Source organism: Callorhinus ursinus, unplaced genomic scaffold (assembly GCF_003265705.2).
Source record: "Callorhinus ursinus isolate GAN/ISIS: 27379988/994484 unplaced genomic scaffold, GSC_fseal_2.0 scaffold6, whole genome shotgun sequence".
Taxonomy (NCBI): Eukaryota; Metazoa; Chordata; class Mammalia; order Carnivora; family Otariidae; genus Callorhinus; species Callorhinus ursinus.
In genome coordinates, this window is record NW_027397068.1 from 78,152,619 (window position 1) to 78,179,201 (window position 26,583).

General features: G+C 49.0%; 1 protein-coding gene across 7 annotated transcripts in view; it reads right to left on the reverse strand.

Annotated features, from left to right (window-relative positions):
* RPS6KA2 (ribosomal protein S6 kinase A2) overlaps positions 1-26,583 on the reverse strand; it is a 360,649-nt gene that overhangs the window by 92,052 nt on the left and 242,014 nt on the right. For all 7 annotated transcript variants that reach the window (XM_073894222.1, XM_073894220.1, XM_073894221.1 and 4 more), the window contains one exon: positions 2,174-2,290. In XM_073894222.1, coding sequence (XP_073750323.1) covers positions 2,174-2,290 — 117 coding nt within the window. The remainder of the gene's footprint in view (positions 1-2,173; positions 2,291-26,583) is intronic.

A 26,583-nucleotide genomic window follows, 5' to 3' on the forward strand; every position in this document is an offset into this window, starting at 1 on the left:
GGGAGGATTCCACCCCCCGCTTAGCCACTGCAGCGACGTCCCTCCACGGAGCCAACTTCTAAAAGGTCCGATTTTGTGCTCCGTGGCTCTAGCACTTGCCAGAAGCGGCCGACGGAGGCCCCCTCCCCCGCCGTCTATCCTCCCGAATATCGCCTCCGATTCACTTCTCCGCACGTCCTACCTTCCAGAAAGTGGTCACTTTTCTGTTCAGAGAGTTGTTGCTACTCTCTTCTTCGGTCTCCTGTTGAGTTCGTAGGTGTTCAGAATGGTTTGATCCCTATCCAGCTGAATTCCTGAGACCAGACGAAATCTAGGTCTCCTACTCCTCCGCCATCTTGCTCCGCCCCCCTCCAAAGAATGGTTTTTAAAAGGAAAATTGAAATTCAAAATTTGAAATCTGGAGGGAATCGACAAAGCCTTTTCTCCTTTCATCTGGAACCCTAGGTCTCGGAGGAGGGCACCTTCGAGGGCAGGGTCTGTCCAGTCGAGTTTCTGGGCAGACCCCTAGAGCCCCGGATGCGTGTCTCAGTTGAGCTCAGAAACGTCATTCCGCGGGTCTGTTCCCAAGCACCTGGAGATGGGGGTGGTGGGCAGCGTCCGCAACGAGGTCAGAGGGACCCACACCTGGGCCCTCACTGCAGACGACGACCACTCAGTGGAGAATGTGCTCTGGAAACAACACGTGGGGAGGGTCTGTGAATTTGCTTGTCTCTATTCCGAAATCCTAGTTCTTAGAGAAAGAATGATGCCTTCTCTTTTTTTCTGACATTTCTAATTAACAGCCAATATTCCATTACCACATAAATAGGCTCTGCCTTATGCTTTTAGTAACACTCCTTACGCTGTGAGAGACTGAAGTCTTCATTCCCTGCTTCCAAAAATACTGTATGATCCACATTAAAAAGCCATTTTTGTAGGACACGAAATTGTGAATACTGGAAATTTGGTGTGGTTCCAAACAAGTATGTTTGTGTATATGTGTACCTATATATATATATATATCAGTGTATACACCTCCTTCCCACGTGACCAGACAAAAGTGGAAAAGTGAAAAAGAAAACAGAAAGACAGACTACCGTATATGCAGGCCAAAAGATACATTTTGCAAGCAATCAAATTTTCATGGTCTGTAAGAGACTTTCCAGAACATCATTAATGTATTATTAGTTGTGCATTAAATCAACAGACACCAGATTTCATCTGGGCACAAAGTCCTCCAAAGAATGGAGAGATTTGGTGAATGTCCACGTTCCATACAAAACGACTCTTTTACAGGTGCAGGCTGCCGTTCTGCTTGTGCCCCAGGGAAGGACTGTACCGCTCTTCTCAGGCCCCGATATTCCAGAAGTCACGCCCTCAGAGTCTATGGATTTCTCACTGTTACACGGGGACGCGGAGGAACCACCACTCAAGAACTCCCACGTTGTGGTAACTGAAGATCCCTTGGCGTCCTGCCGGACTGGGATGTGGCCCGAGAGAAGGGCCGAGCACTTCTCATCCTGGGAAGGATCAGCCTGCACCACAGCTTGACGGTGACACAGAAAGGGCACGATTCTGTGCGTAGATACAACTGAGGCAATGGCTGGGTGGGATCCAGTCTTCTTCAGTCATAGAATAACCACATGGTTTATGCCATCCCCATTGTGTAGAGAGGGAAACTGAGGCTCAGAGAGAGAGAAATGCACAGCTGAGGCAGAGGGTCAAGAGAGGAGGCTGGCGGCGAGGTCCAGCCTCCCTGACTCCCGAGTGCCAGTCGCATGCCGGCCGCAAAGGGCGCTGCTTTCTTCCTTCTTGTTGAGTCTGAGTGTTTGGAGAGGCATTGGCTCAAGGTCAAGAACCGTCCTCACGGTCATGATGGGTAGAGCCCTAGGGAACTCTGAAGGCCGCGGTGTGGGGTATTCTTGCGGGCCCACGCAACTGTGGTTTGCACAGCTCCGCGTGACACAATCGTAACTGTGCAAAGTGCGTGTGGGTGGCAGTGAACACGAGACCCCGCAAACGGGGGGCTGCCCATGCGTCTCACTCCCTCGGCCTCAGGGCCGCGGCTCCCGTGTTCACAAGCCAACCCAGCCATCGCTCATGTCCCCCGACATTCAAGCGCTCTCCGCCTTGGGACGGGGGACCCGCCACGGTGTGTGAGACTCACTCAGAGGGAATCAAAGCTCCGACTTACCTTTCCGTAGGATCCTTGTCCTAGAACTTTCAAGAGTTCAAACTGGGAAGGGTCGGCCTTCTCAAAGCCTTCCTTTACATGGTGGCTGATGTCGATCTCCTTGACGGTGCCTTCCTCCTGCAAGAGAGTGGTGGTACACGGTGAGTATGCCCAGCAGCAGGTTGCTCCGGATTCACCACACTTCCGTCCTCTACGGACGTCACGACACGCTGGGCCATGCTATGGATTTTGAGGACCGCAGTGAAGGCAGGGAAAATCTGTTCTCGACCCTCGAGGTCTTCCAGCCGGACTGAGGATTTAATTTACATGAGATGGATTAATAGGAGAAAAAAAATCAAAGTATTATTCCATGTGCACAGAGGCCCAATAACAAAGCTGAGACCTAGAGAAATGACCAGAGCAGGCAGTTTTTATTCTTTTTTTTTTTTTAATATTTTATTTATTTGAAAGAGAGAGAGAGAGAGCACAGACAGGGTGAGGGGAGAAGCAGACTCCCCACTGAGCAGGGAGCCCGATGCGGGGCTCGATCCCAGGACCCCGGGATCATGACCTGAGCCGAAGGCAGACGCTTAACCGACTGAGCCACCCAGGCGCCCCCAGGTTTTACTCTTTATAGACAAAGGGACAACAACAAATCTGCCAGGAATTGGCAAGACAAGGAAAGCTTGACTTTGGGAGCTTCAGTTAATTAGGAATTATAAGAGGATTTGGGCTGCGGCAGTAAACTGGGAAAAAGTAGCAAAGGCTCCTGTCTCTGGGGACAGGCTGTCTCTATTTCCTGGTGATGAAGGGTACCATCCCCGGGGCGGGGGGTGGTACTGTGACACGTGGGACATCACAGAGCTTTATGCCATCATCCTTTTCTGGGCCTATCTCAGGAAGCAGGCCAGGGGAGCTCTCGCTCGCTTCTTTTCCACATGAGTATTTGTCATTTGGTCTCATCTCAAGGACTCGTCAGGAGCTCTCCACGAAATCCATTCTGTGTCCAACAGTTTGGGCAAAAGTTGGGGTAGGGGTGACGATGGGACCCGTGTGGCAGAATGAACCTCTGAGATCTGTCTCAATGGCAGTGGGGCTGTGCTGAAAAGGGCCGTTGACAGGCTCCCTACGTGGCCGTGGTTTGTGAAATGCAGATGTGTGACCTTCTCCTTCTTCCTGAAGGATACCTTTGCCACAGCTAATGCAAAGTGCATTCCCTTGGTCTCCCAGAGACCGTCAGAAGAAGCAGTCAGGTAAGATTTTTCTGCCAGTCCAGAAGCAAGATTTCCCAGTAGGAATAAAAAAAAAAAAAAAAAGTCTCTGTTCTTTAAATTAAGACATGGACAGAAATCACTACGATTTTTCATCAGAGAACTTCCTGTCCCCACAGATGCATCACTTCACTTATAACAGGGTAAATCCGCCCAATGCCAGCAATCTGAAGTTGGGAAGCTGGAAAAGAGGCATTTTTCCTGACAGTAGAGGCTCACTATTGCTGAGTGCCTCACTGTGCTTCTCTGGGACTCCCCTTCCAGCCCCTCCATCCATCGGAGCACTCACCCCTGCTCTACCGTCTTGGCATTTGGCGAGGTGTTGAAAAACAGCAGAATGGGCTGGCTGAAAAGCTCATCTAAAAATAGCACCCAGTAATCACAAGCACATTGTGTTCTGGACACTCAGGACTTCTCATTGTTTCTTTCATTCCTTAAGAAATTGTTTTGAAGTAGAGATTCAGTCCGAGGCAGGCCCAGAGCTACAAATGTTAGAGATGGGTTTCCACTCCTGGGGCACAGGGACACCACCCCTTCTACCTGGAGGTAGTCGAAGAGCAGCTATTTTCAAGTGAAATCGTAATAGCAATACTTTACATTACAGGGGTCTCTCTAAAATGTACAGAGATTTCGGTTTCTCAAAAGTTATGAATTGTTCTATTTTATTCCTGCGTAACCAGCACTGGACACCTTTAAAGTAGACCAAGGTCGTATGTGCCGCAAAACCTAACTGCAGGTCAGCAGCCTGTGCAGGAACGTTTCGCTTTTTCTCTTCCCATGGTTAAGAGAACACTCCAATTTCCACATCTTTGAGGATTATTTGCCATTTTTGTAGAAACAATGGTTTTTCTAATTGTGAACAGAAACAAATGAAAATAGCCAAAATGGATTCTTTTTGATCAGTTCCTAAGGTTCCTAGGAGCTCAGTTAGGAGAAGACCAATTAGAATGTCATTGATTTGTGATCACTTCTTGAATAAATAAGTAAGGCTCGGGGCAAAGGTCACCCAATCGGGGATTATATTTGGATTGCAGTCTGGGGTGGAGGTCACAGTTGAAGACATTCCCGCTTTCAGCCTCAGGCCTCCTGGACCTGCAGACCCTGTAGGCTCAGGAGACCGAGCAGCTTCTGGAAGGAACGTCTCCATTTGGCACAGGAAGGGAGAGCGACCACGGGACCCTCAGCTTCATCGTGGTGCCTGGTTTCGCACAAAGACTGTACTCTGCGGTCCTGCAGCCGACTTCCATTTCCCACGCAGAAAACAAGGCCAAAGCCGAAGTTCAAAACACTTCCCCAAGTCCCCATAGACACATAGATGCTTTCCTTCCCTGCTGTTGACTTGTCAGCTGAAGAAAGAGATGGAAGATGATGGGGTCACTTAAGTGAGAACAAAGTGCCCCTTTCCTGTTAATGAAGAACTTTCCAGCAATGGGCCCACTGACCACCCTCTCCCTACGGCGCAGCCCACTGGGAGTCACCCAGAATCCCGATTTCCCTCCTGAAAGAACTTCCATCACGCAGCCGCGGAAATTCGGCACCTGCACTACGAACAAGTCATCATTCCCCGAATCCCGTCTTTCTGTGACTTCATTTTGGTAAGGGACACATTAACAGTCACAGTGCTGAATAGAGAGTCAAATTCAACACTGTCGTAGGCACAGAGTGGGAGAGGGACAGCGTCCACTCAGATGGCCGAGGAGCCCGGGGACAACGGGGGCGTGCACTCTTAGCTTGGCCTCCGATCACACGTCACAGCACATGTGTGTTTCATGACGATTCCAGATCATTCCTCCTCTTCAGCCGCTCTTTGCGGAGAGCCAGAGGCCCACAGTGGCGGTAAGTGAGGTCACTCAACCCGCTGGGACACTGTCAGGTGGCATTCTTACGGTGGGAGCCCGCCGTGCCCAGTCCCTGGGCATTCCCACCGCATCCCCCTCCTGGGGTGGGGGGTGCCAGCCAGCCGGTGAAGCTGACTTCTCCTCCCTGTCCACCGTATACCCCCTTCCATTTCAGAAGTTTACCTTCTTAACGTTTCAAATCAAAGGTTTACAAACAAATCTCTCAGAACATTTCAAGTGTTGTGTATTCTTGCTGTCCAAGAATTTGGGGCAAACGTACCCAAAGCACATAGCTAGTTTCACCCCCGAGAATGGCATCAGAAACCTCAGAACTCTCTTCCCTGATCACATTGCAATGCGGTTCATTTCCCACATGAAATCACTAAGGTCTTTAAGAGAAAAGAGACTCGGCTATCCCTGAGGAACCAAGAGCGTCACATTTTAGATTTCAGAGTTTTGCATTTGTAGTGACATTTTGGCTTGAATTTGCCTGAGGCTAATTTGTTTTTCTCTTTCCCAGAACTTAAAAGAAAGACAGGAGGGGAGGGGAAGGGAGGGGAGGTTGATCCCGAGCTGACCACAGGGGCCCGTGTGCACAGATGCAGGCAGGGAGGGGAACATGTCCAGGCATGTCTGCTCTTGTTTCTGGATGGAACGTCCTATTTTCTGGATGATCATTGCCCTAAAGGGCAACTAGAATTATAGTATCACCCATGTCTCATTTTGAAATAAATGCCTTTTCTTTGTTACCAGGCAGGCCATTTTATCTAGAACTCTGTGGATTTTAATGTTATTCCTTTCAGAAAATAAACTCTGTCCCTAAATGCTCTACATATAGCACTAAACATTTGGTTTCTAGTGTGATTCCTGTGAATGGGTATTTTTTTTTTTTTTTTTTTTTTTTTTTAGTAACTTGAGAAATTTGGTGGGGAGAAAGTGGTACCTTGCTTCACAAGCAAGAGGATTTCAAAAATGTTCTAATGAGAGAGAGAAAAGCTAGAGAAATAAATTGTTTAAATGACATCAATATGTGACAAGATAATTTGTGACAATGAATTTTTTAAGCCCCCGTTGAATCGTGTTTGAACTTCTGACAGATCACAGAGCTTCGTGGGCAGGTACCCAGCAGTGGTCGTGAGAGGCTGGTGGCTGCAGGCAGTGATGAAAGGGGGTGGGGGGGCACCTCACAGCTGACCCCTCCTCCCTGCACTGGGGTCACTTTCTTAGAATGTCCTCCATCCCGAAACATCTGCTATTCATGTCATTTTTGAAGGGAGGATATTTGTGAAAAGCACGTGCACATCAAAAGTTGTGAACTATTAATGATAAAGACATAGAAAATAAAAACTGGGCAAGTGTTAGCTTCACCTCCAGAACAGGCGGAGAGTTCATTCTAGAAATCACCAATTCTCAGGTGGGATATCAATTCCCATGAAGGGTACAGAGTGGATGATTAAACAGGTGGTTTATAAAAGTGTAGAAAAGAACAAGGAAAGGACCTAGCCTCTGAGTCTCTGGGAGAAGTCCTTCAGAACCACTGGGGGAGCTAGGAGCTAGTTAAATGTAGGGATCCCAGGGTGGGGGGGCAAGGCCTGGAATCTGTGAAGGACAGGCTCCCAGCTCGGAACACAGAACTGGGTTTCACTTAGCTTCCCTGCTCACACCAGCACTCCTTCCCCTCCTGTGCTTCCCACCAGCTTACGCGGATGCTCTATCTACTCAGTGAAAATAAAAATTTCATTGTCCCCCCCACCCCCAAGTCCACCAGGTGCAGACACAACTCTGAAAGGAGTTTTCAAACTCAGGGTCTCTGGTACCTCCGCTACCCACTGGCATCCGGCTCCCCCCACCTCACAGCAAGTCATGACAGAGTGCCAACCCCAGGGGTCAGATCCCCGGGCCACCCGCCCCTCTGTCTTCCCCGGGACACGTTCCTCACTGGCCTGCTCCCCGGGAGCCTCCTACCTCCCCATTCTCTGTCTCCTTATCTCTCTGCCTCCCAGCATCCTGCCACGCCCGCCTCAGTGCCTGGCCTTCTCCCCTGTGATGCCCCCCCCTCCGCCCCGACCCCACCCCGTCCTGCGGCTTTATGCCGGCCTCCAGATGGGACCTCTCCCCAGGACTCCGACTCTGGAGGCTCACCACAAGCAGCTGAACGTGTGCGAGAGCCATCTGAGGGGACGCGGTGTCTCGTGTCCTCCTTGAGGCTTTCCTTCATGCAGGGGTGGGCCCGAGGTCCACCGGGGCTTGTCACCAGCACCCCTGCCCTGTGAGGCCATGAGGTCACCTCAACTTCAGCAGCTTTGTCCGTCGCCATCAAGGAGACAGTCCACTTCCACCGTTCCCTCATTCCAGGTTCTCCCTCTAACACAGGTTTTGGCCTCTGAATATTTGCTACCAACTTCCCAACTTACTCATGCATTTACATAGTTTAAGAAAGATCGTGTATCCAGGACTATTGACTGTTTTTAGCAAGAGAGCTTGCCACTCACAGTCTAGGGTGTTGCTAGAAACAGAAGTTCAGGAATGCTTTCGGGGTGGAGAAAGGAGCCACCCCACAGCTTTCTGTGCCTCCTCCAGAAGGTAAAGATCAGAGGGGATGCCCTAAAGAGCCCTGGAAGGTGGAGGGATGGCCGGGGGTGGGGTGGGAAGTGGGGAGCATCCTCCGGGAGCTCTGTACTGTCTGCAGGTTTGGGGTCTTTGTTATCAGCAAAGCTTGCCGGACTCATGAAGACATGCATCTCACTGCAAAAACCCCAGGGTGGGTGGCTCTGTTCCTCGTGCTAATATGACGTGAGGATGACCGGAACCACAAACTCTAAGAAACAGAAGGACCCCCTCCTTTCGGACAGGTCAGGCGGCTCCTTCGGTGGGTCAGGGGCCTGCACCCACCTGCAGGCGGCACCCTGCATGCGCCTGGGCCAGAGGCCGCTCTCGCTGGCGCGCGGGGACAGGGCCGACTGCCTTTGTCCTATTTATTTCTCGGGAAACGATGTCTAGAGAGAGTTTCCTCTCCATCTCCCCGGGGCTAAAAATAAGCTGAGCCACTTAGTAGAGGGCACCCCTCCCAGCACGAGTGGAAATCAAGCTAGTCCTATGGCACTTGCTGGAATCCCGACAAAACAGGGATGGCTTTATTTAGGAAGAAATCTACAACTGCGCCGGAGGCAGGCGAGCAGCAAGGCCAAGGGCCCGGGAAGAGAAAGGAAAACCCGGTGAAATGTTGAGACAGCCGCTAGAAGCTCTGAAATTTCAGGAGTGGGACACAAGACACCTGAGTGGGGGCAAGATGTGCTCAGCTGCCCGAGATCCGTTTTCCACCCTGGTCGTTTCCAGTGCGGGAAGCGCAGGTCTATTTGACCCGGTGCTCGTGGGACAGGCAGGAGGGGCACCTGCACTGCCCCGCACAGCCCGAGGCTCGCTCTCATCCTGGAGCTCTGTGTTTCCTTCTTCCCCAAGAGCGTCAGCGCAGAGGTGCGGTCGCCGCGGTAGCTCACGGGCACTGGGCCCGGATGGGGCGCCGGCGCGGGGCGTCGGGGCGGCACGGAGTGAAGGTCACAGAGGAAGCGTGGCAGACGCCGCGGAACCAATCCCCATCGCCTTCCATCCCAAACCCTGCCTTTGACCGCCTCCACTCCGGTTAGCTCCGGTTGTCGAGCGTTCCCCTCCGCGTTTGAGTGAGAGCTGCACCCCCTCATCGGGCGGGGTCTCTTCGCCCCGGCTGTCCCCTCCAATCACCTTCCCTTCCATCCTCCACGAGGCTCTTGTCGGCCGCCGTTCGTAGAAATCTCAGTCCACACAAATCGGACTCCCAGACGGCTGGGACTATAACACAGCCCCCGGAGTGGCATTTCGGCAGGGCCTCCCTCGCCCCGGGGAGGGCTGCAGGGCCTGAGGGCCACGTCATCCCACTGGCAGGCAGGCTGCGGCTCCCCGTCCTCCCGGTGGGCCCCCCCGCCCCGCCCCCAGCCCCCTGGGGGAGCAGTGTCTGAGGCCGAGGCTTGGGGCTCTGGGTCCGACTCTACACTTGGCTCCTGGGCCCTTCCCACCTCTTCTCGAAAGTTCCCTTCTGTGATGTGCTTTCTAACGAGTCACCTCCAACACGAGACAAGAACATCGCTATCTGCGGATGTGAATTTATTCAGATGCACCAAGGAGTCTCCAAAGAGCCCCCAAACTGGGTGTGGATGGAAAACGTACGCCTTAGGTCCAGACACAGAGAAGTTTCCTCAAGGAACGGACAGCTTTCTGTGGGGATGGTTCTGGGGCAGCAGGATGCGTGCACAAAGGGGGCTGATGACCTTATTCCTTAGCACAACTTTAAAAATAGCGCCAAGTAAAGACCCACAGAAGGTGATGGAACACCACCAGGTGCTCACCGAATAGACAATTATCACCAGGCTGTTTCTCTTCCTCTTCCTCAGAACCTTTTCACTTTGGGTTTGAGATGCATAGTATGGAAGAGGGTATACTGAGAGATAAGAGAAAACACAGGCTTTAAAATCCCAAATGAAAAACCTGCGTGATGATAACTCTCAGGATCAGTATAATTAAGGAAGCTACGGTCATATCCCAGTGGTATCTAGTGGGACAAGCTTCATACTTTCTCTAGCAAGGGAAAATTTCACTTATCTGTCAACTTCTCCAAGGCTCAAATATTTATGTATTTCTTTTTTATTTTTTAAAGTTTATTTAATTTTCATAATCTCTACACTGAATGTGGGGCTTGAACTCACGACTCCCAAGATCAAGAGCCGCATGCTCCTCTGACTGAGCCAGCCAGCCACCCCAATTATTTATGTATTTCTGACTTGATATCCCAGTTTTTTCCCCCCAAATCAACATTTTGTAAATGTTTGATACTCTCTCTCTCAAATAAATAAGTAAATCTTTAGAAACAAACAGCAACAAAAAAAAACCTGATGTTCCTGATGGGAGCAGAATAAGGAAATGCTGAATCGGCCAGTGGTCAGCAACTCAGTGCCCACAGGACTCTTTCACTCACACGAGACTGTTTTCTGTTTCAAGTCCTCTGTAACTACAGTCCGTTAACAGCCCTGGGTCCCCTGCTTACGCCTGGGCATGAACCTTGCCCAGGGTGCACTGAGCCACCTGGACGGACAGCTATGTGTCCATTCTCACGACGGATCATGGCCCACTCTTGTTCCTTCTCTAGTAAAAGGGGACAGTCCCGTGGCCAGACTACACCATTAGAGGCAGAAGACAAATCTGTGAGTGTCATTACGGGGGTTTCACTTATTTTTCTCATCAAAAGAAAACTTGAGGTATGGAACCATGGCTCTCCAGCACCACCCATAAGAACTTACATTCGGTGCTACTGGTCAGAGGGTCGGTTCAAATCTTCAAAAGCGCAAAGAATATTCTCCAAGATAATGTGAATAATCAACATCTACATGGATTGTTGGTGTCTTTCTTGATAGATGCAGGAGATCATGACTGTAAATCTGTCCTTGGGAACATTTAAGTCAAAGGTACAAACTAGTGAAAGTACAGTTTCTCTAGCACTCACTGGCAAACCAGACCTAAGAGGTGAGTCAAGGGTGCATATCGAGCTGGTGGGCAAAAACCATGGGCTTAGACGTCCATCGAAAGGCGTGGGGCTCGGGGCGACAGCCCCTTCCCCCATGGAGCGAGCAGAGGGAGGGAGTACAGGCACAGACTGGTGGGGTGTCTCTAAGCAAACCTGTGTAGAGGAAGCAACTTTGGTTTCCACAAAGAATAAGTGGCTTAAGTAACAGATTTTTTAATGGTCCAACAAATACGTGGCAATAGTTAAGACTGATTGCTCCGACTGGAAAAAGCCTTGTACTGGAATACCGACATTCCCAGCCCTTCCTCTGAAAGTAGAGGTGCAAAGCAGCTCTCCCTGCCAGAGGGGGTGGCACTGGCCATTTGGGCAGACTCGTGCCTAGAATCTGTAGGGCACAGGTAATGATGAATTCTTCAAACGGATAACATTATTCACATCGAGACGGGAATAATTTGCAAAAGGATCATAAGGGGCCACTTGCTTGGGGAGAATAATGGCAGCGCCATTTGCCATTTGGGCAAGGATGCAGGATGAGGTCATGTGTTGGGGAAAACAATAATTGTGCCCTGTAAAGAATTTTATATTGTGATAGAAAGTAATCAGCTACAATGCAAGAAACGATCTAAAGAGCCACTAAATCCATGTTTTAAAAGAGAAAGAAATGTGAACAGAAAAGAAAATTCCATGAATAGATAAGCACTGGTCTTATGTGGAGATTTCTTTTATTCCATACACAAATTCCATGGTCTATCCAGAGGCACATGCATTCGTACCTTCTGAGCCAGGAATCTCAGTTTTCAGACTTTATAGATAAAATTTGAATATAGGAAGCTGTTTGTTACAATGTATTTTTTTATATATAAGAATGAAGAAATGGGAAACAATTTAAAAGTCCAGCAAACTTGGAAGAATTCAGTAAATGATGATACGTCTGCCATGTGGAATTGTATGCAGGCATTAAAAGCGATTGTGCTGTTCACAATTGCTCCCAGAATAATGGAATACGTAGGTAAAACCTAACAAAAGACACGCCATCGCTGTGTGCTGAAAACTACCGAATGCTACGGAAAGAAATCAAAGAAGAGCTAAGTAAACAGAGAGAGATGCCATGTCCGTAGATCAGAAGACTCAACACAGTGAAGAGTTTAATTCTCCAAAAATTGACCTGTAGTTATAATGCAACTCTTATCAGAATTCAAGCTAGGCTTTTTGTAGGTATAGGCAAGCTCATTCTAAAATGGAAATGCAAATGCCAAAAACCAGAGGTAGCTAAAAACAATTCTGAGAAAGAATAACCAAGTGGGAGGAATCACTGAAGCCATGTGAAGGCTTAAAAGGTAGCTAAAGTAATCGAGGGAGTGCGGTACTGGGGGAGGGGCAGATATGGGGACCAATGGAACAGAAGAGGGGACCCTGGAAGAGACCCATCCAATTATACCCAACTGCTCTTGGACAGTGATGGGAAGTTAATTTGATGGAGGAAGGAGAGTCTTTTCAACAAAGAGTGCTGGAGCAGTGGATGTCCAAGGGAAAAAAAAAAGAAAAAGAAAAAAAGCAATGTGAACTAAATCCCATAACTTATACAACAATTAACTGAAAATGGATCAGAGATATAAATGTAAACCATAAAACTATAAAATGTTTAGTAGAAAAGCCTCAGGACCTACAGCTAGGGGAAGAATTTTAGACATGACACCAAAAGCATGATCCCTAAAAGGGAAAATTGATAAATTGAACTTAATCAAAATTTAAAACGTTTGCTCTCAAAGAGTTCGCGAAGAAGATGAATAGAGACGCTAGAGGCTGGGAGAAAACATTTGCAAAGCACTCATCCAACGAAGGTCTGTGTCCACAACATAAAGAATTCTCAAAATTCAACAGTAAAATAAAATAAGCAGTCCAATTAAAAAATGGACAAAAGAGATAAATAGTTGTTTCACAAAACAAGATAAACGGATGGCAAAGAGCCACATGAAAATATACTCAACATCTTTAACCATCAGAGAAACATAAAGCCGCAATAAGATATCGCTACCTACCTATCAATGACTACAAGAAGAAACAAAACAGTGATAACATCAAATGCTGGCAAGGGTACAGAGGAACTGGATCTCTCACACATTTTCCAGTGGTACGGCCACTGGAAAACAGTCTGGAAGTTTCTTACAAAATGCAACCTGCACTTAGGGGACAAGCCAGCAGGTACATCCTTGGACAGTAATCCCAGAGGAAGGAAGACTCTGTTCATACAAAAATCTTTACCTGTAACACCCAGGCTGGAAACAACCCAGATGTCCTTTGAGGGGTAAATGGTCAAGCAAGCTGAGATTGATCATCTCACAGCAGTAAAACAGAACAAACTGTCGATACACACAACTCGAATGAATCACCAGAGAATTATGCGGAGTAAATAAAGCCAATCTCCACAGATTATATTTATAGGATTTCCTTTGTATGTCATTCTTGTCATGACAAAATTATAGAGAAAAAGAACATATTAGCAGTTGCCAGAGGTAGTGCATGTGTGTCCATAAGAATTGTAGGAGGGATCTTTGTGGAGATGAGAATTCTGTGTCTTGGTTATGGTGGTAGTTACACGAATCTACATATGTGATGAAACTGGATAGAACTACACACAGACACACACACAGACAACTGGTGACACCTGAATAAAACCTGTTGATGGCACCAAATGCCAAATTCCTAGTTTTAATATTGTAGTATTGTTATACAACATATCACCAGCAGGGGAAATTGGGTGAAGGGCAGACAGGAGTTCTGTACTAGTTTTTGTAACTTCCTGCGACTCTATAATTATTTCAGAATAAAAAAAATTTTTGTTAAGTGATTTTGAAGTCCATTTGGCAACGTTGAAAGAGTCTTATTATAAGACTGTACATCAAAGGAGGCAGTCTATAAATTTTATGTACATGACGGTTACCATATTTAAAAGATGTGTAGGAAAAATATTTATGGAAAATAATTTGAGATATTAATGGTAGCAGTATTGGAGGGCTGTAAATGATTAATTTTCTTCCCATTGCTTTCTAACTTTTGTTATAAAGAAATATAAAAATGATCAAGAAGACCCCATCTATGTAAGGAAATTTAAAAAACAGTAAAGTCACCTTACTAACTGTCTATGTGAGATTCCCACATTCATCTACTGCTCTCCTATCCAGCAACACTGAAACACTATGGGAAATTTAGGCAAAATTAACTGTGAGCTAATTAAGCAAATAAAATCTCGCTGCAAGAAAACAAAAAGACGGAAGCCAGCATTAAGTACTTTGGATACCATTTCTGGATGCAAAGAATAAACTTGCCATTTGGTGAAAAAGAAAGGCTCAATATTTTTAAAGCTATTAAAATTTTTATACTCAACATGCAGGATTCATCTTTTGGATTAACACAAAGTTTCCAATCAGGGTGCAGATGGTAAACACAAACGTGCGCTATATGGAGACCAACACATACTTTCCAGCCTGGCAGGTGACCAGTGAGTTAACAGATGAGTTTCTTGGGATGCCAGGTATTTGGGGGTGGGTGGTACGAACTTAACTGGAAACCAACAAACAAAAAGCTGGTTTAAAAGTGAGATTAGAGATGAATGTCTGCTAGGGCTAATTAGACAACCAAGAGGAGTGTGATCAATTTCTCCTAAATAGGTTTGTAGCTATAAATATGAAGAGTTTACATTTTTTTCCTGAAGAGTCATGAGTAGAAATCCAAGCAAAATCAAGCGTGGTCAGTTTTGCCGTGTGTGTGTGTGTGTGTGTGTGTGTGTGTGTGTGTGTGTGTGTGTGATTAGCAATCCCTGTGTCCCTGAGGGACGGTTCCACGTGAGCGGCCTTCCCGGATATAAGGCCAAGGTGGGACTCGGTACTTGGGGCAGTGGAGGAGAACCACTTCTGCCAATACTCTGGTCCTGGCTATTTTTCCAGTTTCCTGACAAAAGCAGATCATCCCACATATCCTTAAAGAAGACTGCTGATGTGGTTATCAGAGTTTCGTAACGTGGTTCATGGAGCAGGTCTGCTGTATACGCTCTATTTTCCTACCGTGATCATTCTTACAAATAGAATCCAGACAGAAGATGATCGTGAACTTCACAATGAAGTTTAAACAATTTCAGTGGCAAGGTGCAGACTACTTTTTACCAGTTTCTAAAACTGTTGAAAAGACAAAACTTTTGGACAAAAATCTCATTCAAAGAAGTTAGCTGAATAACCATCCCTCTTTTGGTTTTTAAACCATCTTAGTTGACATTTTCAAAGATTACAAAGCGTTCCGCTGAAAAACAAAACAGATAGAACTTAAAGTTTTGGAGTGTCCCACCGGCACATACCCTCCAGCCCCCCACCTGAGCCTGGAGCTGGGAGAACCTGCCCAAGTCAATGCAATCAAAAGGCATTAAGCTACCTCGAAATCTATGCAATGCATTAGTTTTTGCCAATAGGAGCTGTAAATGACAAATTCCCAATGTACTGAGCACAGATGAAGCCTTTCTATGGAGGTGACAAACTGAGCCAGTTTTCACAGCACATCCTTTCCGATGCTGACACAGCAGCTCACTGCCCTCAGCAGAATACCAAAGACTGAGAATCAAAAGATCCCTCAGAGGGCCCACCAAGCAATCCGGACAATTAAAGTTTACTCCTCCAATAGACAGACTTCACCTGCCTAAAGTTCCTGGTCACTCAGTGAAAGCAGTTCAGGGATGTGGCAAACGCTTCTCTGAGAAATTAGAGGTTACGTGCAAGGTGAGCATGTTTTCAGCTGACTCTTCCATCGGCCCGGTGCCTTTGTGCGGACACCCAGACACCCACCTCGGTAGTACCCTCCGATGCTGTGTTTACTCAGTAAGTGTAGGGGCAACAGTGAATACCTTCTGGGTGGTTTTACAACGTGTAGCAAACGCTCCCTTATTTGGCATTCCGTAGGATGTCCTGCTCCAAGCATCAGTCTGCAGAACCATATGTGCAGCATGACCACGCCAACCTACTTATGGCGTCAGACAAGGGCTCCAGAACTTTCTGCACATGTAGAGTCATCACCTACATTATAGAGAATTTCTAAATTCAAAGAAATCACAAAAGTTTTTAAAAGCTTAGCTTGGTTTCACCAAAACGCTTCAGCCACGGTCCACAATTCCGGGCAGTATCTTGTTGCCTTTCTAGATCACACACTTGGTCGCAGACCTAATGGACGGTGGAGAAATTCCTAAAGTTCTTCTGAAGCTCTGGAGCTCTGAAGCTCTTCTGAAGTCATATGCCAAAAAGTGAAGTGTTTACCCCAGAATAATGAGATGAAAACTTGCTCAGAAAACCCTGTCGGTTGAATCGAGGCGAACGAGTTCTGTCATCTCCCACGCACAAGGAAGAGTAGGTCTTCATTCGGTGGAAAGCAGCGATGGACCAACCACACAATCCCTGCATTTCCATTTTGGCCGCATCTGCAGGCGCTTGGCAGCTGTCTGTCTGTCCTGAGGTCAAGCTAGGACATGTGATCTACCAGGCTCGACTAACAGTCTACAATCTGAGTGGTCCCATTAGCAGAGGAGTGCACTGATACAATACTGCTGAATTAACATTCTCCCAGTAGAATAAATGAAATCCTAAAAAAAAAAAATGGGGTGGCTGGGTGGCTCAGTCGGTTAAGCATCTGTCTTCGGCTCAGGTCATGATCCCAGGGTTCTGGGATGGAGCCCTGCATCGGGCTCCTTGCTCAGTGAGGAGTCTGCTTCTCCCTCTGCCCCTCCCCCTGCCCATGCGCACGCGCTCTCTCTCTCTCTCTCAAATAAATAAATGAAATCTTTAAAAAAATAAAAAATAAAATTCTCCCAGTTGAACTCATATGCTGTAGGTATCAAGTATCTTGACCACTGACTCATGTGTGGTTAAACTCCTTGATACAAGACAATGCTCAGAAGGAACAGGATGCCTTTGAACAGAACGGCAAACCTCTGGTGGTGCTGTGAGCCACAAGGGTCCTGGGCAGAGTAGGAAGGAGCCTGGGGACAGCTGTCCTAGCGCAGACCCCTCCCGGGGAACAGTACCCACAGTCTGCCTCTCCCGAGCCCGACTGGACGCCACTGTCACATCGTCACCTGTCTGGCTCATCTCATTGCTGCTGCCACTCTTACTGAGCCAAACACAGGGTGCTGCTTTGAATGCACTCGGTTAACTTCTGCGACAACTATATTTTCAAAAAGAAAACCAGTCTACTTTCATCTGTGTTTGAATGTTTCCAAATTGCTCTTCTTTCCCAGAATGACAGCTTTGGACCATTAGTGCAAATCCCACTGAGGTTTGCATGTGTTCTTGGATCTCAACCAGAACTGCGCTCCACTGAGAAACACACGGGGTTAGGTCAAAGCCTTCGTGGGAGCCACGGGCGTGGGTGTCAGGATGCGCTCTTGCCAGCAGGCTGCCCCGAAGCAGTGGCTGAAACTGCACCATGGCATGTGGGGGGCGCACAGAGGAGCCGCACGGAACCATCCAGCGCAGTCCCTGGAACTGCTGTCACTGCAGCAACTGATACAGTCTGAGTTCGGCTTTCGGCCACTCCTTCCCACAGACTGACATGTTTTTATTACCCTTCAAACCTTCTAAATAATGGTTACCCAGGAAATTACCACTGGCCCTTTCCCCAAGTAAAAGCATTGCAAATTTTCCTGAGTTGTGCAAATTTTAACTTTTGTTTCAAGCCTTGTGACTACCGTATCCCTGGACAACAAGGCAGCTTTACAAAGCGGAGTGTGATATGAAGCTTCCGTGTTTCCTTCAGTTGTGAGAGTGGATGTGCACAGTCAGCAACGGGGCCAGGAGCTGCCGAGGGAATAAAAATCCAGAGGCGTCTGTTTCATTGCTCTGGAGGTGTGTCCTGTTTCGGGGAGGTGCAGAGAGTGGTCAGAGACGAGGAGCCAGGGCTGAGTCACCAGGCTTCATCTCATGAGGAGGCAGAGGCAGGCACGCCGGTGACAGTGAGGACCCGTCTCCTTCGCTGCGGTCCTCAAAGGTCACAGGCTGCCCTGTGGGACAGGAGTGCACGCAAGCCAACAGGTGTGAGCTTCCATCAGGGCACAGCTGACCTCGGATGGAATTCTGACGTCCGGCCAAGGGGACTCCGCACCGTGACCCCACTGGCAAGGTCACCGCACCGCAAGTCTTACGCACACACGCGCGTGCACACACACACACACACACATGCGCGCATGGCAGGTGTCCTCAGGGCCACCGGATGAAGAGCAGTCCTGGGTCTTACAAAGATAAACCGGGTAACGTACCAAGCCTGATTCTGAAATGAGTCGAGAGAGTTCTGGTTCCTAGAGTATTCCCCTGTGTAGTTGAAATACAGTGCGCGTGACGGCAGAAACCACCCGTTCAGCAACCACCGCGTGAAATTACCCATTTCCGCAGCACTCTGGGCTCAAATATAGTACACTGGCTTGACCAGGAACATTCCGCCTGAGCACCGTGCCTTCCTCGTGGGTATACAGCAGGGCTTGTGGTGGGAGAAGGGCGACCTTCTCCAAGCCCGAGGCCCCGGTGGGATGCGATGGCCATGCCTCTGTGAGCTGAGGGAGCAGGACCGGGAGGCCCCAGAGCTCACCCCGCAAAGCGCTGTGGCACCTACAGGGGCTTCTATCCATCCTGTCTGCTGTGTCACGCAGGGCACTTGCGGTCTGCCCTGCACATCCCCTTCTCATCTCTGGGCCATCCATGTGTGGGCTGTAAAGAGGCTTTCAAAGATGATCATTTTAATGACTTATCAAGAGACTTGCTTTGAGCTCCCCATTAAAAGGCTACAGTAGGGAGCAAAGCAGTCAGCCAAAGGCTCCTGGATAAAGTGGGAGGGGACTGCTTTTGGAATAAGTCACCCTTTTGCTGGTTGCATCCTGCTTCAAGTCCCTGTGAGGTGAGCAGGGCCTGCTCAGCCATCAGCACTTTAGTATCACGGGTTTGAAGAAACAGGAAACGCCCCCTGTGTAACCATGGAAAAGATTTTATTCTTCTCAAAGGCTCCTGAAGTAAATCCCCAACATTAAACCGAATACAGGAAAGTTGGTGTTCTCCAGAATCTCACTTCATGTTCTACAGTATGACTATCTTAAACAATGGAGATGTGCTTAAGAGAAGCCAATTTCACTCTCATGCTACAGTGAATCTGAGCAGTGACTGTAGGCGAACAGGTCAGAGGGGACTCTTACAGAAAGAAGCTCACAAGTCCCAAGACTGGTCCTGGCAGGTCTGGGCCTGTGGGAAGAGCAGATGCTGAATGAGGTGCTCGGCCACCTGCTGAGGGATTGCCCCCCCGCCCCCGCAACCCCCCCTCTAAATAATTACATTTACAATGGATTCTAAGTCATTAAATTCAGACACGGGAGAGAGAAGTTCACCCTTTAAGCTGGAAGACAGTCATGACAACAAGAAGGAACTGCCTTTAAAATTAAAGTCCTGGATTCCCCTTCGCATTGTGCTTTTGTCTTGTTTCCAGCTTCCCTCGGGAGGCGTGTGATGTGTGTCTTATTCTGGCTCATCAGCCCCCAGGATGCAGACACCTGTGCTGGCAATCACTCCCAGCAATGACGGTGGTAGTCCTGCCCTGCCTTCTGTCCAGAAGGGCCTCCCTGAGCGAGCCTGGCCTCCTAGCCTCACATGCTGCTCAGGACCTGCATGCCCCCAGAAGGTGCCGGCCCCTCCCCGAGCACTCAGCACGTTCCCTCCTTAGCTGGGCTGGCGTCTTGCAGGAGAGAACAGCCATCCCCAGATGGTTTAGACTTCAAGCAGCTGCTGACGGCATGAGCCGGTGAACTCTCAGTCCCGGAAGTCCAGCACCAGATCGGGCAGCGGGTAGGACAGCCTCGGGAGAACCAGCATGAGCCAGATGAAGCTGAGCTCCCAGACGGTGTCCTCTGAGGTGGTGACCTCTGAGGTCTTGTCGGGGACACAGGTTGCCAAATGGATCTAGCCTCACCTGGGCCTACTTCAGGAGCCATCAGGATGCCAGGCAGGGACATCACCAGGAGGGACATTTTCCTGGCTTGGTGTTAAACTGCCATGCAGTTCTCATAACTACCTCTCAAGAGAGACACACGAGCCTTGGGAACTTGGGGGAGGGATAAAAAGTGGAAAGGTTTTCACATAAACCCAGACTAGAATTTGGGAATTAACCTGCAAGTTATGTCTGGGGTATGGGACAACTTCTAATACCATCAGGGTGTGCACAGGTCCGAACCGACTTATTCCTCCGCTCCTGGAACCCAATGTCCTAGGCCTTATCACTGCCCGTTACTGTAGATAAGGTCACCTTCCTTTTCATCATTGTACTACCCTGGGCTAAGCCTACAACAGCGTCATTTCCAGAACGTTCTCCCTGGAAGTGTTCTCAGGCTGTTTCTTGGCATCTCCGGAGGGACCTCCACATGAACGCGCATACCAGCTTGACAAGCGGCAGCGTCCAGGGCTCAGCCCCGCTGGGCCCTCCTCCCTCCCTTGCAGTCCTGCCCGCCCTTGCCTGCTGATGGCCCCTGGACTCGGCAGCCACACTGTCGGCACCAGACATGCCGCCTGCAGATATGGCCGGTGGTTCTGTCTCCGGATGATTCGGGGATCTCAGGTGAGGGAGAGTGCAGGGGCTGATCATGGCATTCTCCCGGTGGCTCTCTACCACCTCCCCGCATCCTCACACTTTATGTGACTGGACTTTATGTCCAGTCTTGTCGGTTCTGAGCGTTGCCCAACCCTCTCTGGAATCTCACAAGCCTTTCAAGAAAAGGAGTCTTGCTGTCTTCCGGCCGCCAGGCCTGTTGGCAGGGGCTCTCTTTCCCTGGAGGCTGGAGGGAGAGGGCGAGGCTGCCTCCCATCTGCACCCTCCCTCCTCACTCCTGCACACAACCAGGCCCCGAAAAGCTGAGGGCCAGCCCAAGGTCACTCAGCCAGCCCACTGGAGGCAGTGCAGGGGCTGGAGAGAACCCAGGCTCCTCACACCACGGATGGCAGACTGAGCCAACGGGACCATCCCGCCAATTTCAGTGACTCACAAGAGAAAAGTCTCCTTTATGTAACAGATGGCAAATGTAAACTGAAGGAACTTGTTAGTCCAAAGAGTTGGGAGCTTCCAGAATGGGTCGGATGGATTAATGCTACCAGGGTAAACTATTAAACCATCAGAGGTCCTCTAAACGCACCTTCACAAAACACCTTTTTTGCTACCTCTGAAGACAAATTATTACATTGGATTGACTCCAGCCACATCCATAGTGGCAGATCTGATGTTCTCTCTGAAGTAGGACTGGAGAACCGTGCTCCAGGTCCTGCTGGGTCCTCGGCCACCCCCCGCCCCCCGCCGCCCAGCACCGCCTTGCTCCCCACTGCACTGCACGTCTGGAAATAATCTCAGTATTATGGCCCTGGGCACGAATGATTAACAAGGAGACTGTCACCAGAAGAGTGACTCAAGAACCAAAAGGAAAACTGTCTACGAGATGAGCAAACACCCAAAGGGGAAATAAGAAAAAGATGACTAATTTTGGTCCATTTCCCAGGACTCTAGTTGAATGTAAGAAAGTACACTTGGACTGACTAACTATGAAGGATGCCAGTATGTTAACGGAACTAATTATCCAAGAAAACGACTTTTGACCCGGAGACTAGCTTAAAGCAGAGAGTGCTGCGTGAGCAGTGGCCGGCACTGCTGACGAGAAGCACAGCCCGTGTGGTCACTGAACGGAGCACGGGGGCCACCGTGGCGGGCTGAGCTATGGTGCAGTGCACACTCACGACCCATCCGAGCTGACAGGTGCGGCCAAAGGGAACCCAGGGAATGCCCGGAAGTTCCAGACCAGGAGTGCACAGGAGATGGACGACCTTCTGGCAGTCTATGACAAGTTTACCTTTCCCAAGGGTCTGCTAAAATTATGGCTGAGAGATACCTATTTCCTGCATCTTCATCTAAAAACTGACCCATCTGGGGAAGGAGCCCGCGCCCAAGTGGAACTAGCCCACGCTGCAGTGTCCATGCCAGCACAGGCATGCGTCCCTGGAGCCCAAGGGCAGGGCCACCTCCGGAGTCTGGGAGGTGGGAGGACAGACCCCTGCTGCCCAGGGAGTCTCCCCACCGTTATCGCTCTCGGGGGCCACCAAACGGAACTAGGATGCATGCAACATCCCCCCTTTTCGGGGGGGGGGGGCAGAAATCCTTGAGAATAGGAGGAAATCATGGCATCTTCTTCCCCAAAAAACCACACAGGTGCATCACCTGGGATGTGTCCTTAGACGGTTCGGAATTACAGAGACCCATCCCTAGAGCCCCGAGTTAAGGATGACGCTAAAGGAAAACTGAATGCAGAGTTCATTATTGACTATTACTTTTTGGGGTTGAATTTATTTCAGTGTCTCTGAAACACATGAGACTTGAGAAAATCCACCTGACCCACAGTCTGTGACTGTCACAAGTCTCTGTGTAGCTGGTGACCACAGCACACACCTCAAGCCCTCCTCTGAGAGGAGCTGCTGAAGGTTTGTGGCAAAACTCAAGATACTAGAAAACAATCAGGCAAATGAAAAGTGTGTTTTGTGCAAAGAAAATATTTCAAACCAGGAAATCTGGGTTTCAGTCTGAATTCTGCTTCTTCCGGGTTTTATGATTTTGGACCAGGAAGTGCCCCAGCCTTATTTACCAAACAATGTATGTTAAAAGTGTATTAAAAAAATTCAACTTACTTTAGTAAATATGCGCAAAAATATTATGTTCTGGATTTACTAACAAAGGAATTCATTGAAAACAAAACAAAACAAAAACAAACCAACCCCCCCCCGGGAAAGTCTGTAAGTAAGAGAAAAGCAAGTTGACTAGAAATAAGTGATCACACAGAGTTATTCTCTTTCAACATGGATTTCTCCCTGGGGGCCGGCACAATCCTCCAGCCACGAGTCCCAGCAGCGTCATCTGAGAAGCTCGGGCTGGCCTCAGGCCCCTCTTCCTGTCCGGCGTGGCTGGCTTCCTTCTCACGGTGATGTCCCTTCTCTGCATGTGCGGGGACAGTGGTCCGTGGATGCCGTGGCCTTAGCTCTGGGGCTGCCCGTGAGTTCCTCTGTGTTTCTGCATCTCGTCTCCGGGTCTGTGGTCTCTCTTGTTGTGGAAGGACCTGCATGGTTTGGGAAAGGCAGGACCACCCTCCCGTCAGCGCACCTAGTCTGGGTGGTCTGTGAGCTTCCTGAGCTCTGCCTCAGGAGACCCTTCAGAGCTGCCTGTGGGTCCTTCTGAGGCCTCTTGCGCCAGGCCTAACACCCGCAGGTGTCCTGAGCCCTCAGCGGACACGCTCTCCTGTGAGGGCCGCATGCGTGGCTCCTGCACAGAGTACCTGGAACGTAGCTCGCGGACTGTCTTCTAGATGTCGGCCTCTCTGTCACCCGCTGGGGTGACACGGGTCCTCTGCTGTGATCCGAGAAAGGAAGGACTGGTAAAATGTCCCCGAAGAGACATCCCCTTGGAAACGACACATCTCCCCAGCACGAGGCAGTGCTAGTTCCTTGAAAAGCATCTCTGCTTCGTCCCACACAGCTGCTGGGTGAGAGATGCCGCTTGTATCTGACTGCTGCCATCCTTGGAGAAAAGTCCTGTTTGTACTTCTGCCGAGTAACGATGCAGCCAGAATGACGGATTCACAGATGAGACTTCCACATTTTTCTTACTTTGGGGGTCCTGAAGCTCATGATACAAGTATTGGTTAGACAGTTATCCCCTGGAGGAAAGTTCAGGAAATCACATGTAGGCGCAAGGAAGAGATGCTCAGTGACCGGATGACCCGATGTCATGTTCCCACTACACAGCCTGAGCCTCTGCGTTCCGTTCATTTTTTTTTAAGATTTTATTTATTTATTTGACAGAGAGAGAGAGAGAGAGAGAGAGAGACAGCGAGAGAGTGAGCACAAGCAGGGGGAGCGGGAGAGGGAGAAGCAGGCTTCCCCCGGAGCAGGGAGCCCGATGCGGGGCTCGATCCCAGGACCCCAGGACCATGACCTGAGCTGAAGGCAGACGCTTAACAACTGAGCCACCCAGGCGCCCCTGCACTCTGTTCATTTAACACCTACTTGACACCTTTGCTCTGTGCTGGGCTAATTCCGAGGGACACAACCGGGAGTTGACCTGGTCTCTGCCCCAGGCGAGGCTCCCTGCAAAGGCTCTGAAGCCCTGGGGGACAGCCACTGTGGCCATTTTCAGTACGGACAGTCACTGTCCCTTCGATAAGGGCATAAAACGGTCATTCAATCTGGTCTCAGTTGCCTTCTGCCTACACGACATCTATACCTCTTCCACCATTAGAAATCAACGTCCCCAGTGATGATGCTTTAATTTTTGTTTCTTGTATTCCATCTGCAAAAACAAAAACAAAAAATCCCCCCAAACTACAGAACTTACGAAGATGCACATAATTACCATCACTACTTAATACTCCCCTGGAACGTCTAGAAAATGCAATTCAAATGCATTGAAATTTCTATTTCAATGAGAAACAGAAATCAGAACTACAAATGTAGCTGGGAGGCTGTATGCGTGTATATTTAGCATACTGAGAACATCAACCAAAATAAATATATTCGATTAAATGATAGAGGGTTTGGATGCAAAACAAAAGACACAATTCATGCTTATAAATCAAAATTAGCAAGAGAGTGGATACAACAGGGAAGCCAGATAACATTCAGAAGAGCAATAAAATATTAAAAATAACAGCGACAGGGTATTTAGCTAGTAGGCTGAGACACAAGGTCCATCTGGGTATAAAGACAAGCTGGTAATACTGCGTGTTGCTCGTTCTTTGCCATGTAATGGATGTTTAACCTAGTTTGAATCCAAATGATAAGGGGCTTCGTTAGGGATTTAAAAATGACTTTATGTATACTACAGATGAAATAATAATGAATACCATAAAAATCTGGGGAAAATAAAAAGCATTCCGGCGGGGGGGGGGGTGGTTGTCCTCCGGTTACTAAACTGTATCGTAAGTCTGCAGCAGTGACAAGAGCATGGGGCAGGACCGAGGCCCCAGGGACCCCCGCGGACCCCCCCGCCCTCGAGTACGTAGGAGCCGAATCCACAAGGAAGGAGCCAGCATCCAGTGGCGCTAGGCCAGCCCACCTCCAGCTGACACCAGATATCAAAACACCTTCCAGATAGTCTAGCGCTGAATGCACACATACACCGACACACACTCAGTATGAAAAATTAGGGAAAACAGAAGCAAAGACATCACTGTTTGCAGATGACGGAAGAAGGAAGTCTAAAAGCAATGGCAGAGCAAAAAGACAAATATTTAACCACATAAGAAATTCTAAAAGCTCATAAACAACGCTGAAAGCCTAGTGACAAGCTGGGAAAATATTTGGAACCAAAGCAATAGTGTGTGTGTCTGTGTGTGTGTGTGTGTGTGTGTTGGCTCTCAAAGAAAAGGGTACTCCATGGACTGAGTAACAGTCTGCACACGAGGAAGTGAAAAATCCAACAAATGTACTTTTTAAAGTAGTCTCACCAGCTATCACGGACATAAAATCGAATAGAGGAGATACCTTTCTTGTCTCTCTGTCTAGCCGAGATGCTGAAAATAAAAATATCCTGTGTTTGCCAGACTGAAGTGTGGTGACTGCCTGCTGGGCACACAGGGGCACACACATTCGACACGCACTCCGGAGGGCACCTGGGCGCCTCTGCACCAGAACCCTTTATCTAGAAACAACGGACTTCGCTTTCAGGATTTTTGGAAATAATCAGATATTTGTGTGTAAGGATGCCATCGTAGCATTTGTTATGGTGCAAACCATTAAGAAAAAAAAACCCTCACTCCTCTGCACTGTTTGGGCAAACTGAAGACACCCGGTAGACGTTCTATGTAAAAGAAAATTCATTTGCGATGATCCTTGATGACAAGTGAGTACACTTAGGCTGTAATATTCCGGTTTTCTTAAGGATGCAAAACTTTATGTTCAGACTTATAACAAATTCAGGAAGGATGAAAATGTCCCCCAGTACCGAATACTCAGATGTGAGTGGTGGGATGTAGGAAGGTTTCTAGCTGTCCTGATAGACATCTGCATTCTGGTGTTGTGCCTTCCCCCTATTAGTTACCAAATATGGGTGAAGAGAAGCAAAGTATTTCAAATTTCTGACATCAGCATATACAGTTACTAACTTTATATTAAAAGACCCAAAATGTTACGAAGCAGGAATTAATTTGAATTATTATCGATGTGAGAGGCAATGCTGCCCCAGCAAAGGGATGGCTGGTGTTGTCACCTGCCCCCCATCGTGAGCGCGGGGGGGGGGCACTTCCGACAGCTAGCACAGAAACGCACAAGTGGTGAGGACAAGCAGGGCTCTGGGGGTTCTGAGTGATCCTCACGGATCACACGTGAAACAGCTCCCTCCCTGGCTCACGGGGCGGGACGCTGACTCACAGCCCGGCCCCCCCGTACCGCTGGGCGGCTTCGTGCAGGGGATGCAGGGTGTGAGCAGGGACCTGTGGGCTCCCGTCCCTCCCTGCCATCCCCAAGTTCTGGGGGGCAGCAGTGCTCGCCCTGGGGTACCCCACTGTCACAAGGGGTGCCAGACCAGAGCTCCCACGTCCCCGGGGCCCCTCAGATCGCATCCTTGGGTCCTGCCGCTGCCCCCCTCAAGGAAGGAACAGGGGCAGAGAGTCCACTCGGGGTCGGACAGAGGCCGTGGAGGTGGCGGGAAGGGACAGGCCACCTGTGCGGGCAGAGCCCCTCC